At 41.3% G+C, this 16,973-nt stretch overlaps 1 protein-coding gene across 12 annotated transcripts in view; it reads right to left on the bottom strand.

Annotated features, from left to right (window-relative positions):
* Window positions 1–734: 734 nt before the first annotated feature.
* Window positions 735–16,973, bottom strand: part of CYRIA (CYFIP related Rac1 interactor A) — a 103,452-nt gene continuing 87,213 nt past the window's right edge. For all 12 annotated transcript variants that reach the window (XM_072767669.1, XM_072767674.1, XM_072767670.1 and 9 more), the window contains 9 exons: window positions 15,898–16,019; window positions 14,521–14,626; window positions 12,545–12,681; window positions 11,996–12,073; window positions 11,709–11,825; window positions 11,539–11,618; window positions 9,926–10,052; window positions 6,115–6,185; window positions 735–4,055 (listed from right to left, as the gene is read on the bottom strand). In XM_072767669.1, coding sequence (XP_072623770.1) covers window positions 3,992–4,055; window positions 6,115–6,185; window positions 9,926–10,052; window positions 11,539–11,618; window positions 11,709–11,825; window positions 11,996–12,073; window positions 12,545–12,681; window positions 14,521–14,626; window positions 15,898–16,019 — 902 coding nt within the window. In that variant the 3' untranslated portion in view covers window positions 735–3,991. The remainder of the gene's footprint in view (window positions 4,056–6,114; window positions 6,186–9,925; window positions 10,053–11,538; window positions 11,619–11,708; window positions 11,826–11,995; window positions 12,074–12,544; window positions 12,682–14,520; window positions 14,627–15,897; window positions 16,020–16,973) is intronic.

Below are 16,973 nucleotides of genomic sequence, written 5' to 3'. Positions count from 1 at the left end.
GAGTCCTACGTCAGGCTCCCTGCATGGAGCCTGCTTCTCTCTCTGCCTGTGTCTATGCCTCTCTCTCTGTGTCTTTCATGAATAAATAAATAAATAAAACCTTTAAAAAATTTACAGAAAATTTCCCATTCCTACTTATTTCCCAAATAGTCCTAATTATTGTACCTTTGTCTTTTGTATAGGGCATAATGGGAGATCTCTTTTGGGGACTCTGACACTTTGGTAGCATACACAATTAGGTCTCAGGTAAAAAGCTTAAAAGGCGTAGGGATGCTCTAAAACAGTTTTAATACTCAATTTTTGAAAGAATTATTTTAGAGCTAAAGTTGTCTGAAAAATGTACTTATATAGAATAAGTTAATGGCTGACTTTGCCGAATCCATAAAGGGGTACTGCACTCAAAAGATAGACTGCGTGGGTATTTATCAGGGCTTCTTAGCATCCTTGGACAAGTAGGTCTCATGTATCTCTAGATAGCAATCATGTCTCTGTTTATTCTATGCCTTTTTTTTTTAATAATGAAAGACTTTTGCTGAAATGAATAAAATATTGCTGGTACCAAGAGCAGAATATATTGTGTATTTTATGTTGTATGTAAAGAGAGGTGAAAGGCAGATGGCGTGATTTGCTGGTCCCCAGAGCAGGTGTTTAGCAAATATCGGTGTTTAGCAAATATCTGTGATCGTGTGCTCAGCACCCACTCAACGTTGAACATCATATAAAATAGAGGTATATTTTTAAATATATGTACCAAACTTTAATTTTCATTTCACACTCAAAACTTCTGTACAAAAAGAGGCAAAGCAGGCAAAAAAAATGACAATGACTTTAGCAAACAACATATGACAACTTTAAAACAGCTTTGCGTATGCAACAGCCTTTACAGATGTAATGGGGAAGTTAAGTTCCAAAATGTTTGTTCTTTAAGATAAAATTCCATTGTTTATTCTTAATATCTAGAAAAATTTGTAGCTGTTTGGATACTAGATTGAATGAGAAGTCTCTGAATTCTACTGTACAATTGGATTCCAAGATTGGGTAGGCTTCATTTTTCTTTTGAGGAAGCATGATTATTATTTGTTTTACTTAAATGTGATGATGTGTCGAAAACCTCAGTTTACCATTAATGTCTTGATATAATGATGATGACTAGAAGCAAATAATAAAGCATGAGATTAACTAACAATTAAGATATTACCATCAAGACTTTCTTTCTGGTTGTTAATAAATACTCCAGCCCAAATGGGCTACCACAATTCAAAAACATTCATTGCCACTTGCTTTTGATTAGTAGTTCTTAACGATGCATGAAAAACTTCTGAGAACAAAGTTATGATGCCAAAGTAGCAGTGCATCTGAGAAATGTTAAGTTTCACCTGTTGCCTGCCCCAAAATAAATATCTGAGTAATGGAAAACACTGTTTATTTGAATACTATGAAACATCAAATATGAAATATAGTTAACATTGACATGGATACTGTGGCTAGCACGTTCCCCTAAACCATCCATGGGTCTTGAACACATGTGCATGCAGCACACACAGAAAAACCATGATTGTACGTGGCCTTCTGATGCCTGGAGGACAGTCTGTTAAAAGAATTTGTCTCCCACGGTAGCTTAGGGATGGACCCAAGATCCATTACCTGTTAGTGATCACAGACATTCAATTAACTTGTCCTCCTGATAATCAGAGGCAATAGTTCAGGCCCTAGGCTTTTGAAAATCCATGTTTAAGTGAATCTTAGCTTTGAAACAAGGTGGCCGGGCTAAATTGGGGCAGGCCAGCAGCCCCTCCCATATGTTTGGTCCCATTTGATAAAAGTCTAATTAAAAATTATAAATGTGCTCAACTATTTACTCTGCAAGTCCTTTCCTGTCTCCAAGACTTAAGCTCCTCACCCGATAAAGGAAACAAATGGACTCGATGATAAATATTGAGTGCCTCTATAATTCTTGTCTTGACAGTTGCTGCTTAAAGATAATATGTGGCTGCCAAATTGAACATTTCTTAAGCTGAACAGTCAATGAATTTGTTCACCCATTGTTACCCCATTTCCTGGTTTCCTCAAAGGTGTTAAAATCCCTAGGTTTGAAAAAAATCATGAAGGCCATCTAAGTGCATTTCTGTTCTGATGAGAGAACCACTCTCCCCCCACCCAAGCAGCTGTACTTGTTCAGCTTGAAAAGTTCTAAGGAAAAGGGTCTTTTTTTCTTTCTCTGTTGACTGACATTTAGATATAAACCAGAGAATCTGTTCTGCCACTTGACTGGGTTTTGTTGTTGTTGTTAAAAATAAAGCAAAACAAAAGTATGTTTCCCCTTTTTTTTGGAGGACTCAAGAGAATGCCAGCTGGACACTAAAGTCTGGAAATCAATAGTGTCTGACAGCTCATTCCTTGGGATATGGCGAATGAAACCCTGATGTACCCATGCCCAACTTCTGGGATTGTCAATCACTGGGCAGCTCTTTCCTTCTATTAGAAATAGGCAAGTAATAATATAAACCAGACTGAAGATTGACTTAAAAGTGTCCAATCTCATCCCATAGTACATATGCATAGGCCACTTGGTGAAGAGGGAAAGAGTCAGGAGTGAGGGATCCTGGGCTCTAGTCCTACAGGGGGTTCATCACGTTTGCTATACCCTCGTCTCATTTTTCCATGGAAGGTTGGAATAGGAGATTTACAAGATTCCATTATAAGCTCTGATCTGCAGATCATAGGCCTTGTCATATCTTCAATCATTAAGACAAGGTGGGGTGATGCTTCCTAGACTGTACTTACTAAGGAAGCATAACAGAGTCAGTCATTGTATTGGCTCATTGCTTTGTAGGGCTCTTGGTGATCATGTTCTAATTGCTCATTTTATAGATGAAGAAAGTGAGATATAGCGAGCTTAAGGGAACTTCCAAAGATCACCTGGTGGATCAATAAGGCTAGGACTAAGTCCAGGTACTCAGACCAAAATTTTACACATTGCAACAAGCTAGCAATATGGTCAGGGAGGAGCTACCTTTTAAATAGTAGGGAACTGGAAAATGTAGGGTTTTCCCCCTCTGAATTCCCCAGTTTTCTGGTAATCAGTGAAGTACCCTAGACTTCGGTTGCCACATATCAGCCCACAAAGGACAGGGCTCCTTTTAGGAGGGGCTGTGCAACTAGCACCTCACAGACAACTGGAGTGTCAGCAAAATTACCCAAAGCCAGAGGACTGAAGCAGAGAGATGACTGTCCTGTTGCCTGTATGTCCTTCCTCTCCACCTGTCCCCCACTTCCAAGACAACCACCTTCACAGCTCAGCTATGAGAGCACATCTATGTATTCTCACTTCTTTCTTACAAACGGATTCAAGCACAGGTGATTTACCTCTTGCAGAATCAAAAGGGGATGTTAGAGGAATATAAATCCAGACAGAAGGGGACTATGTTGATAAATAAAATACGTGCAAACAAAAAAGCTGCACATGTGGTTTGCAGTCTGAGGAAAGAGAGGGGGGCGTGCTGAATTCAAAACACTTGAGTTTGTGTCTTCACATGCATTTTTCTTTTCTTGGATTTCTCTCTCCCTCTGTCAGGATAACAGTTGTGTTTCTTGTAGCCAAGCCGACACAGGAAATCAAATACTTTGTATTTCTATAAGTATACTTCCCAGAGAGATTACACATCTAGAATTAAAACACTACCACAAACTATTAGGAATTTTGGATTGTTACAGGTGTAGTTAAAGGACTCCAGTAGTAAAGATCAATTATCTCCAAATTTTGGCCTTGGAGAAGAGGGTTTTGTTTTAGACATCAGAGGTAAGGCTCTCAAGTCAATTTATGCTCTGCTGGGTCGAGTCAGTCAAGATACAAATTAAAGTCCGTATATTTCAGTGACAAGAAGGAAACGGTTATGTAAATACACAAGTATTAACATCAATCTGTATTAAATTATGTAAACATATACATCTTCTGAGGTCAGTACATAGATCCTCTTCTTTGAGCAGAGCTCTACTGAAGCATTGCTCGAATCTGTTTGGAAGTTGATTCATCATTCAAGTGCTTTGTAGTGAACCTGCGTGGAGAGAAAGTGATGGGGGTCAGTGTGCAAACAGTGCTCTGCCAAAGCTTCATGATGACTCTCAGCCCCTCTTCACCTTGAGAAACACAATGGATATTTATAAATCAAACTTGAGCTCGTTCCTTAGACAAATAGCCACACTCTGATGCCCAGTGTATTCTCAAATGGATTTAATATTTGGTTCTTTTTCCCAGAGGAATTTTGTATTGTGGTTATTCAACAAGCAGGCTTTTTATCTTTTTATCTAATAAGAGAAGTACATGGAGGAGATACAAGCAATCTTATTTTCCAGAGAGGTAGACTTCACTTGAAGGAGTGCAGCATCTCACCCTTCTAGGCTCCTCCTGCTGAGTTACAAATTTCAGAACATGGATCTCTATGGATTGATCACAACATTACCCGTAAAGGTAATGTTGATGGTTTTCTACTTTCCTTGGGGTGCTATGCTCATTGCCACCACAAGGGGGCACAAGTGCAGATAAACAAACCAAAAAAAAAAAAAAAAAAAAGCTGCGCAGTCAACATCCTCACATTCACCTGCCACAGGAGTGGTTTATGAAAAGGAAGGAAAGGGGAATTAACATGTCATCAAACCTTGCCAAGTCCTAGGTACTTCGTGTAAGCTCTCATTTCACCCACACAGTCCTTGCCTCCATTTTGCAGGTGAGAAAACTGAGATTCAGGGAGGTGAAATGGCCCTTTTCAGACCACAGATCTGACAATGACTTGTGAGCGAGACTGTGGCTTCTGATTTGGACTCAAGTCTGTCTACCTCAAAAGCCAGCGCGCTCTCTGTTCATCACAGTACCTACAAGAAACCATGGGACTCACTGCTCAGCACAGTGTCCTGCTCTTCCCCAGGCCTGGCTTGACTGAGTGAAGCCAGAAAGTTAAAAAAAAAAAAAATCAGGCACTAAAATTTATGTACGGGAATCCAGGCTGCCATGAAATGGGCACCAATGGATAAAAGCTTCCTTCATGCATGGAATCTGGAAGGCTCCTCTGTAAATGCTACATCTCTTCTGAAGAATGATGACCTAGCAACTCCACAAAATGGCATCAACCTCAGTTTTGTTCATTAAATGTGTGGCTGTTTCTTCATTTATTAAATGGGGATAAGAGATCACCTTCCCTCTCTGAGTTGTGATAACTAAATGAGACAACATGCTCAGGAGTGGAGTAGAAGACATGAGTGTTGTACACAGGGAGAAGATTATCGATCTGTTCCACGTATACTTATTGATCACTTACTGCATGCACAGCATTGAGTGGAACTCAGAAAAATCAAAGATGAATAAGACAGCGAGGACCATAAACCTTCCAGATTGCAATCCAGCATTGGAATGATTTACGTCATAGTATGATTCAACAATTTCCTGTAGATGTGTTACAGCTAAAAAATAAGAATCCCGTCTCTGGAGTATATGAAGCACATGTATCCTTGGAAGAGAGGCTGCTTGGACATGAACTGTCAGCAGTGAGAAGCTGACATGAGCCATAGCTGCCAAATGCTTGGGCGTCGAGACAGGGTAGATCAGGGTTCTCAGTTCTGGCGGCTGTGTATGCAGGTTGTCTAGAGAGCTTTAGAGCAAACACAGAATGGACACCTGAGTCCCCACCCTGGAGACTCTAATTCATTGGGTCAGGTTGAAGCCCGAGCATCAGAGTTTTCAAAAGCCACCCACAATTCTCACGTACAGCCAAGTGAAGGGGAAGCTGCTTCTTCTGAGGAGTCTCCACTAACTACAAGGCAGTGCAGCCTGGAGCTAGGCCCGTGGCCTATAAGGTCACATCGACCCAGGGTTAGGTTCTAGCTCTGTCGTCTGCTGTGTGACTTTGGGCAAGTTATTTCATTTCCCTACATCTCAGTTTCTTCCATCTGTAAAGAGGCCATGATAAAAATGGTGCTGACTTCAACTTCAATCTTGGGTGTTGCCAAGATTAAGAATGTGAAGGTACACATGGGCTTAAGCCTGGTGCTCTAGTGCTTGGTCCCTAACAGCATCTAGATCTGAATTCTCTCTGAAGGGTCAGTCGCGGGGCTGAAGCTTACCTGAGGGCATTCAGCAGCCCCTCCACGCTGTCCGGGGCCTGTTCCTTCAACACCTTTATGCAGCCTTTCATCTGGGAGGAGAAAGCACAACATTTTGTTAACACCTCAGCAATTGTGTCCATGACAATATCCGCTCACACTATCATCTATCCATGTTCAGATCACATTATGTCTGCCCAGGGGAATCAGATGCAGAAATGACCAACAGACCTCCCTGCTCCCTGTTAGTAACTTGCTCCTTAAGGCGCTTCTAGAAGTTGTGGATCACTTTTCACACTGTACTGCCGTTGAACATTTCATGTGTCTGGCATTTGGGCACAAAGACTTGGGACAGTGATCTTGTCTTGTGCACTACAGCCACATGCAGGCCTCTCCCCCCAATAGCTGCTCAGTGGAGACTGCATGAACTACAAACCTGATGATTTTATGCCATCTGTCTTTCCAGGATGCTATTCCTCCTTTAGCTGTTTGACTGGCAAACCCTTACCTTTTTAAAAATTTAATTTAATTTAATTTAATTTAATTTAATTTAATTTAATTATTATTTTTTTAGGGCACAGTTAAAGATCACCAAAACCAGGAGGCCTCTGTGTGCCTCATTACCTTCATCAGGTGGAAGTAACCAGCACCTCTCTGTGCTCCTCATAGTATGGTGGTGTTTATCAGAGAGTCTTGGAGATTTTAGTGCCCAGAATATTCTGTCTCCCTCACTAGGAAGGGACTGGTGATAGGCAGAGGTTAAGAACATGAACTACTTGGAGGTGGACTGCTTGGGTTTCCTCTATCTTTGCTTATTAAGTACCTGTGTGAACCTGGGCAAGTTCCTTAGTTTTTTGTGCCATTGGAATATAACTTATTCATAATTTGGGAAGTGTATGAAAACTAAGTTTATATAGATCACATTGTATTATGCAAATCCTAGAATTTTTTTTTTTTTTGACAAAGCAAGCAAGCATCTTCCCACAAAAAACTCAATCGCTCATTTTAAACTCAGATGTTCACGTTCGGTATTGAATTTGGGTGGACCAAAGACCTCTTTGTAAGGGTCTCTTTCAAATATTTTGTGTGGATATACTTGTGGTATGTAGGAGGTTTTATCTTATGGCCTGAGAGATCCTGGCAGATTGATGGGGGTAGCCAGAAGCACAGGGTTGAGAATCATTTAGGGGTCACATAGGGGCTCATCGAGAAAGAATGTCATGGTCAATCAGAGATGTCTATCATGATGCTCTGCAGGATAGGCAGAGGTTATAAACAAGCCAGGTATGTGCCATCTTGAGCCTGCTCACTTCCAAGAATGGGATCCAGTCCGGGGATGTAGAGGTTTGGTTCCTTTTGAAGTTGAGCTCCTGGTCTAGTGGTAGAAGAGAACCCCGAGGTTCTCTGATAAGTACCTGCATACTATCAGGAAATCAAAGGGGTAGTGGTTGCTTCACTCCATCCTGGCTTTCTGGTACCCAAGAATGGTGTCTCTTCTTTCAATGACCCAACTATTCTGGGTCTCAGTGACTGTCCTCTGATGACTCCCTGCTCCAGGAGTCCTCTTGGGAAAATCCTACCCTTCTCCAAGATCTACCTCAAATATCACTCTCTGTCTCTTCTCTAAGCAAAATAAGCTTCTCCCTCATCTGGGTTTCCAGGGTATGTTCTTTGTAAGTGTCTATAATGAATGATACTCATCTCAAGGCTTCACAGAGCAATATTTGTTTTTTCACAGCTGATGATACTCAAATGTTTACGAACTAGGTGCCTGTAACTGCTGTCTTAGTAGCAGACTGGTATCTGAAGGAGCCCCTTGATGTCATTAAAGAAAATGGCCCATCTTGAATATATGTGCATTTGGTAAACTTAAACTTTCTTAGAGAAACGTACAAACTTCAGTATGAACAAGCTTTTCTTAGTGAGACTGAAAAATAGACTTCATGAAGACTAAATGTGGTTAGATTTAACATGATATAATGATTATGACCTCAACAGAAAGACTCAGTAAATGACCAGCAAGGACAAGATTTTTAAGGGTTAGCGGTAACAAGCCATACTTGTACCCTGTGTATTTTTAATTGTTGACTCTGTGACAAGTTAACAAGTGGCTCTAGTAAATGAGGTCCTATGAGTACTAAGTAATAAACTTAATCCACATTCAAAGATATTCACGGAGTTATTAATAGAGTTATTTATATTCAACCCATAGTAAAAAAATGTTAAAGCCTCACAAAGAATACAGTAAAAATGTTTATTGGTATGAAAAAAATAAGATATAATTGCTATTTTAAAAGAGCAATTATAGTAGGGTGCTAATTTGTTAAGTACATACACACATGCATATACGCAAACATCCATATAAAGGGAAGGGAGGTAGATACGCTGCCATTTTGACGATGGTCATCCGTCTATGGTAAGGTTACTATAGATACATTTAATTTTCCGTAGTTTGATTTCTTACATGTTCCTAATTCTTTTGTACCAAATCCTTTTTTCTCTTGGTAAACAGAAAATAACAAAATAATAATTAAAAAACAAAGACCCAATGAAGAACCATGACTAGCTGTGCTAGGAATCCAGACCTTCAAAATAAGTAACCTAAGTTGCACTTTAATTGATACATTTCCTTACAGTCTTTGGACTTGTGGTCCCTCTTTCTGTCTGCACTGAAGACTTTCTGTCTGCATGGTATAAAGTATCAGAGATGTTGTTCCGTGCAGATGAGTGAAAACTGAGCATGCTCCCTAAACTGAGCATGGTCAGAATAACTTAATCCCAAAAGGGCCTACTCTGCCCTAAAAGGACTTTATATTAACACATGGGATATACTATTGGGTTGATGCTGCAGATGAGAGCTAAGAGGAGATGTGTTTTATGCTACAATCGACAGAAATCATTTGTACACTAAAATCATGTGTTTTCCAGTTATATTCATTCATTCAGTAAAAACGCTACAGAATATCTATTGAGTGTCATGTTCCGTGTCAGGTATACTGTTAGGCAGTAGAGCAGATGTGAGGTATACAAATCATGGTCTCTGCCCTTATAATCAAACTTGGTGTCTATGAGAAAATATTAGAAAATCCAAAATGGCAAGTGCTCTGGGGGCCAGAGGAGAAAAAGAGGTCCTGACCTTCTTTTTTTTCTCCTGCAGGGTCCAGGAGATGTGTTCCTGAATGAGGTGACATTTGCTGAATGTTTTAAAGGAATCCACCTATCAGAAAGAAGGGAAGGCCCTCTGGGCAAGGAAGAGGGTTCAAGCATATTCCAACGACAAAAAAGGGCATGGCAATTGGGTAGAGCCACCGGTGGGGGGTGGTAGGAGAGGAAGTTGGAATGTTGTTTGAAATTTGACCATGGTGTCTTATAATCCAAGATCTCCCAATGCTGCTCACTTTAAGACACATATAACATATATACGTATATATATTATATATTTAATATATAAATATAAATATATAAATATATAAATACATAAATGAATATATATATATAAATATAAAAAAATTTTTTTCTCCATATGGCACATTGGGTCCCCTGAAGGGGCAGTTTGTAACTAAGTGACCATTCACATGTGCTCAGCAACTCTGCAGGCTGAGGGGATTAGTATCTCTGAGCTCTTGCTATGATTTTTGATTGGATGCTTTGCTGTAGGCACATGGAAAAGATTGGACTCCTTGCTATGAGGATAGCTGCCAGGAGGGGGCTTGCATCTTGGAGAGATTCCTCTCAACGGTGGATGGAGGAGAGAGAGAGAGAGAGAAGCAAGATTTGTTTGGCAACATGCACGAGCTCTTATTTGGAAAGCAGAGTTCATAACTATTCTTACATCGATCTTGGATGTCTTGCAGAAAGCTCCCACGGGATGGACGTGGTCATAGAGGATGATGACTCCCACCATCACCCTCATGCAGAACATCAGCGTTTCTTCGCTTGTAAACCTACTCCGGTACTCCCTGGAAGAGAGAAGAAATGCAGCTGTGTTACCTCCTTGCCGGACCCCGTTCATTTCTGGCTACTTTAGACTCCTCCAATCATCTCTTGAGAACAATCTCGGACCTGCAACAACCAGGTTAATATGCTCTTAAAGAAGCCCATGATGATAATTCTCCTTGAATCTATCCAACCAGCAATTCAGTGTGAAAATAAGGTAAATTAGAGGGCAGTAAATTCTCTTCTCTTCTGCCCTTCAGCAGGCCAGCTCATCACGTACATCACTCCCCACACCCATCAATCTTGAATATTTTATAGCAGGTCCCTCTGGCTGTCCAAGATTATAGAGAATAATGGCTTCATTATGGAGAAAAAGAATCAGGCTCATTTCTACAGAGCAGCTATCATGTCTCCAGTCAGAGTAACTTCCTTTGTTAGGACACAGGCTGTGGATTGAATTGGATTTGCAAAGATACATAAAAAAAATTATGTACCATTTCCTGGGCTGCGAGTATTTGTGGAGTTTGGATTTTGTTCACTTACCTTAACAGGGTCCCTGATACTCCAGATAACTCAAGATAATTCTAGAGGCTTTCTTAACATCTATTTCATTATGAATTGGGCCCTCAATGAAGATGATTACTATTTCTGTCTTGGAATAAATCTTAACTTTGATATAAGTGAAATATTTGCAATTAACACCATTTTACATTTGAACAGAGGAGCACATTTCATCGGGCACTTTTGAGGTCTCTGGCCCTCCCATGCCCTCGCCACATAGATGACATTACAAGTACTTCATCAGATAAGGAAACCAAGGTCTGGGCAGGCCATACCACCCGTCTAAGGGCACAGATGTAGCTAATGAGATAACTGGAACCCTGGCTTGTGGTGTGGACTTCCTCATCACCACGCTGCCTCGCCATTTACAACCTCTGCCACTTCTCAAATCCAGCAACTAGTTTAAGTACAAAGAAACTGCTGAGACAGGGAGACAGAGGGAGAGGTAGTGAGGGAAGAGAAAAGAGAAAAAGAGAAGGAAAGAGGGAGAGAGGTCTCCATTATCATTCTTGCAACAGTCTTACCACTTCCGCTCCTCGTTCTAAATCTTCTATCAAACCCATTCTCCCAATATATTTATAATACCCAGTCATGTAAGCCTCCATCTGGCCCTTCCCCATCTTCTACAGCATCTTGGGTTTGAGTTCTGGTTCTGCCACCTAACAAGCTAAGCAACCTTTGGGAAGTCAGTGAACCAGTTTGGACCTCAGTGTCTTCAACTACACAATGGGGCTGGATTACGTTTATCACCCAGAGTTCCTTATGAAATTAATTCAGGTAATATACACGTAAATGCTAATGTGCTGACTCAAATGTTACCACCACCACCACCACCACCACCACCACCACCACCACCATTGTCATCCTCATCATCAACCCCATCAATCATGTTGACAAGCTCTCTCTAGGTGAACTCTAGACCACGAATCCGCCTCTGATTTCACTTACGGCGTTTCCAGCATGACTTTACAAACACTCGTCATCGTACTGAGGCAGTCTGTGGTGTTCTCTATTGGCAGGGTTTTGTTCTAAACGGGAGACACAAAAGTATGTTAGCCTTGCTAGCAGCTTTTACGTGCAATTAAGAGAAAAGCGCCTGGGTGCTCAGCCCCACTTACTTCGGAGACAAAGTGCATGGTGGCATTGCTAAGGGTTTTCAGCATTGGCGTGGCTTCTGCATAGAAGAGGGACATTCGATTGGCCATCTCATTATTGACTTCATTCTCAATGTCTAGCTGATGAAAATAAGAAGAGAAGATGCAATTGATAAAGACATGGTCAAAAATTGCCAAACAGCGTCTGCTGGAAACTGAATTACGGATGAGGGCTGTCTTTTCCTTGTGCCCTGCCTGATGGGACAATCAAAGGAAGATGCGGAGAATGGGTGTACGGATCAGGGGCTCACATGCATGTTGTTGATGCGGTTGCGACTTATCGTCCTTCTGTAGTAGCTGAAGTCATTCTGAATAGCTGGGTTCCTCATCTGCAATTCAGAGGAGAGGAAAGAAGGTCACGACTCCGCATCACATGGAGGACATGCATCAGGAACCCAGACACTACACTTGGTAAATACACCAGGATGTCCCTTCGTTATCCAACAATCAAAGCAATTTCTAGTTAAAAATAAATACTGAGAGCCTCATTATTTTAATATATGCCCTGCTTTTACTATAAGCTAGCTTTCAGGGAAAGGATACTTGTTCTTAATCAGGACAGATACTTGAAAAGGTTTTCTTTTACTGCATTTGGCAGATTTTGAATTTCCATGCACAAGCCACCATCCTAAATCAGTTTTACTCTTAGGGATGCAAATTCTCACCACATTATCTGTCTCCGTAGGGAAGGAGCTACCTCTTACCCATCTAATCCCCGCCCCACAGCATGAGCAGAGTGCTGGCACACAGTAGGTGCTCAGGACAAGTCTGTTACACTGTTGTAGCATATGTGGTCTAACCTTCAGTTCATCAAATCGAAGGGTAAAATGAAGAATTTCCGCAAACTCCTTTGCCAAGGCTTGCTCCCGCTCCAGGTGTTGGGTTGGCGTGTAGGGTGGACAGGTCAGAGATTCTAATAAACTCTGAAGAGCTTTTTCTGAAAGTCAAAGTGATAAATATATATTTGAGGTGGCCCATGGAGATCTTTCAGAAGAAAGCACAGTTCTTAGGCCCAGTTGACATTCTCAGAGATAAACCTGCTTGGATCTAGCTTTTCCATGTCTTTTCCCATAACTGTGTATAGGGTGATGTGTGTGGATAAGAGAAAGGAGCCCAGGCCCAAACGGGCTGCCCCTGGCACCCCACTGTGGGAGGCCCCCAGGGCCACACAGTCTTTTCTGTGTCTCTCAAAGCTCAATTCAACTCTCAGTGTTCTGTAGTGCCAACTCCTACCACTGTTTGGAAACCACAGATACATGTTTTTGGGTTCTGTGCATGAGACAGTCACTGATGACAGAGGAGGAGAAGAGGTGACCTGGAACACACGGGTTAGATAATTTGCACTGCCCAGAGAGACTTTGGGTCCCTTTCCAGCTCCTCACGGCACCTACTCTCTAACCTAACCCAGCAGTACTTTTCTGCAACCCACTGCCATATCGACCTCTGTTACTGCCCTTGAAATGGTCTCATCACTCCCTCTTGTCTATCTCTATACATTCCCTCCAGTTTTCCCTTCAACATATTACTAACAATATTGACTCATTTAAGCAATGCTCCATAGCAGGGGTTGGCAAACTATGGAACACAGACCAAACCTGGCAGATGGTCAAGTTTTGCAAATACAGTTTTATTAAAACATAGCCCCACTTTATTTCCATTCCTTAATGTATTAACAATGGCTACTAATGAGCTACAGTGGCAGAGTGGAGTCGATGCAACAAATATTTTTGGCTCAGAAGCCTAAAATGTTTATTATCTGGTCTTTGCAGACAAGTTTGCTGGCACTTGATCTACAGTCCCTTAATTGTCTTTTACAGCATCCTTACAAGGATATCTCTTATCTTTTCCATTTACGGGAATGTACTGCCTTCTAAGGTAGCCTGTTCTACCTTGGTCTGCTGTGACAGGTGGATCTTTGTCGTTCTGTTAAATATCTGGCTCATGAGGATTTCAGTTCATTGGGTCAAAATATACACTTTGAAGAAAGAGAAAAGAAGGAAACAGAGAAGAAACTATCTGAGAGTCTTCAGAAGCTCTCTTTCCTTGAAAAGCTGTTTCAGTTCATTCAACCATTCCCTTTGGGTCTTAGCTTCAAGCTGTCTCAACACCATGACTATTATCCTCCCAAACTGTTTCAATTTCTCTTTGAACTCTTAAAATGTGGCATTTGTTTACAGCAAAAGTAAAGTAGAACATGACTATCCTCATCCCAAATATAATAATTAATGAAACCCCATATAGCTTTACACTTGGAGGAGTGGTTATGTCATATAGGTGCTATTGTTAGCCAGACTTTACTTTCGTTTCTGCAAAGCCATCCTGTACCTGTACGGGTGTTTTTAAAGCTTAAAAGCAGGTCTGTCTTTAGAACGTTTGTTTTTCCTGTATTTTACTATATTAAATTTATCACATGTCTCCAGCAAATCAAGTCCTTTTTCAGTTAGCAAGTAACCTGTTTGTTTCAACTTCTCTGTCATTCAGAAATGTGATCAGCCCACAGAACTGTTACCGGTGAGACTTGGCTGAGAACAAGACCGGAGGGACACCCACCAGTAAAGACACTCTCGATGTGTGGATAACTGCAGGGGAAGCAACGCTGAGATGAATTTAAGGAAGTGAAAATGACAGGTGTTTCTGTCCATGATTGGCCTCTCCAAAGACACTCCCGATGGATGTAGACCATTCCCCAGTGCACTGAGCTAGTTCTTCCTAATCCTGTCACAAACCCCGTAACAGAAACTCACACACAGGATGAAAACTATAAACACATACTCACCTAGCCTTATGGAAAATTCATAAAATCTCTTTAGCCTCACGACCAGAGGACACACCGCGTTCCAAGCTTTTTCTTGAAGCTGAATGTCGTTGGGATTTTGAATCGCCTACCAAAACATGAAACAATCGTCTGTTTAAAAAGAGGCAAAAAGTACCCCATCAAAATGCCTTAAGATTGAGAAAGGATTTTGTTTTAAGAAAATACAATTCCTAGTATACTTTGCTAGTGTGCTGTTAAAGTGACATGTGTTCCCTGGACTGTCCTCCAAGATGCTTGCTTAGAATGGAGATTTGAGCCCTTGAACCTAGTCCAAGTGCCCCTACAATTAGATCCTGCAGCATCTTGTTTCTCTTATTTTAAATGCAAAAAAAAAAAAAAAAATTGCAAATCTAATTGGAAGCCATTTAGCCTTCCTCCATCACATTTTGATTCTACTGAAGTAGAGCCAGTGCTCATTAGACAGTGCAGATCCTACAGATGTCTTCCTTTGTCTATAATGTGTGTCACACGCCTTCTGTTCTGTGATGTTACCTACATCACCTAAATTAATGGTGACCCCTAAGTAGAAAGACTACCTCTCAAGAGGCTGTCACTTTCTTCAAAATGATGTTTTGTCTGGGTTTCAGCAGCTGAAGGATTACGTTAGTGGGATTTTTTTTCCCAGAAAGATGGTGGCACTGGCAGTAAGGTATGTGTGTATGTGTTGATACTTCCACAAAACTAATTATGTCAAATAAAAGGAGTGTGAAGTTTCTTGCCTTTAAGGCATTATGAAGTCTTAAAAGCCAGGCTGACAATCTTTTTTTGTTTTGTTTTGTTTTGTTTTGTTTTGTTTTGGTGGGTTTTTTTTCAGGGATTTATTTTTTTAAACTCAAGCCATTTCAAGAAGGAGACCTGCAGGCTACTTAAAGCAAGCTAGCTTACAGCTGTCATTTGTGATACTTTGGGGCCTGACACAATTATTACAAGATGCTGGGAAATCTGTGCAGACCCAGATCTCATGATTTATATTTCTTCTTTTTTTCCTTGCGACTTATATTTCAACTGTTGTCCAGAGACTTTATATGTATGTTTCCCTTACATGAAGTAACATGCTGATGAATTGATTGCTTAAACGTCAATCCTCTGCTAGCAAAGGTATGACTGAGAGGAGAATGGCTAATATCTTACACGGTCTACAGTGCCGTGTACTCAGATTAACGTACTAGAATAAAGGGGGCCATTCATACTTTTGTAAAAACCACATTACCCTCCTTGTTCTTCCTCGTACACTAGGAAATACTAGGGCTATTACTTAATCTTGCTGGGTGTGTGTGCGTGTGTGGGTTTCCCTTCTCGTCCGAGGGTCTTGTCAGCTCAGTGTTATCATTGGCATACATCTCGGATCTCTGGCCCCGCGCCCTTGTAAGCCTGCAGGTCTGCGAGGATGCTCTCAGAATCCTGGAGGACGGCGCTGATCTGGTTCCAGATTTCCCTCTCTCCTTCTGTGGGCTGCGCATCTGAGCAGAAGGGAAACCAAAAGACACAGAGGGCTTGTGTTTACAAACGGCTTGGGAAGAAGATCGGCGTTCAGTTCCACCAGCTAGGCAGTCCTGTTTGATTCCTGTAGGTTTGGTCTTTACTCTTTTTTTTTTTTAAGATTTTATTTTTATTTATTCATGATAGACATAGAGAGAGAGAGAGGCAGAGACACAGGCAGAGGGAGAAGTAGGCTCCATGCCGGGAGCCCGACGTGAGACTCGATCCCACGACTCCAAGATCACACCCTGGGTCAAAGGCAGGTGCTAAACCGCTGAGCCACCCAGGGATCCCTGGTCTTTACTCTTTAATGTAATGAGCTGCTAGAAAAGGAAACTAACACAACTTCTGCCCATGACTCTGTTCAAGACAGTTGTCCATCTCTCTGCACACGTTACACCAAGGCATGTTGGGATCATTGCGGGCACCTTGTTTATTTGTGTAGAACATACTTTTTGCACACTTACGTGCTAAGTGGTTAACTGGGTGATAGACGGAATAAATATTGTCTTCAGGGGCCACATTTAAGAGGAAGAGTTACTGAATAGTTCTGTTAGGACTAAAAATCTGTGAATCTGGGTTTAGATGGGAAAAACAGCCCCTCTTCTAGAATTTCCATAGAAACAAAGAAGCTTAAAATATTAGGTAATCCTTCAGAGCTGGGACAGAGATGTATCCTTCTGGAACACAATGATATGGAGAAAGCACTGAGATTTATCATCCACTGTGAACTCAAGAATTGCAGGAGGTTCAATTAGTTAATTAACTAATTAATTTCCTTTAGTAAGCTCTATACCCAATGTGGGGGCTTGAACTGATGACCTCAAGACCAAGAGTTGCATGCTCTACTGACTCAGCCAGCCAGGCGCCCCCAACAGGAGGTTCCTTTTAAAGACACTTGTACTGCTCATTTTGGATCTTGACTGTAAATTCTA

The sequence above is a fragment of the Vulpes vulpes genome, chromosome 8 (assembly GCF_048418805.1).
Source record: "Vulpes vulpes isolate BD-2025 chromosome 8, VulVul3, whole genome shotgun sequence".
NCBI classification, from domain to species: Eukaryota; Metazoa; Chordata; class Mammalia; order Carnivora; family Canidae; genus Vulpes; species Vulpes vulpes.
This window is presented reverse-complemented; position numbering and strand designations above follow the sequence as displayed.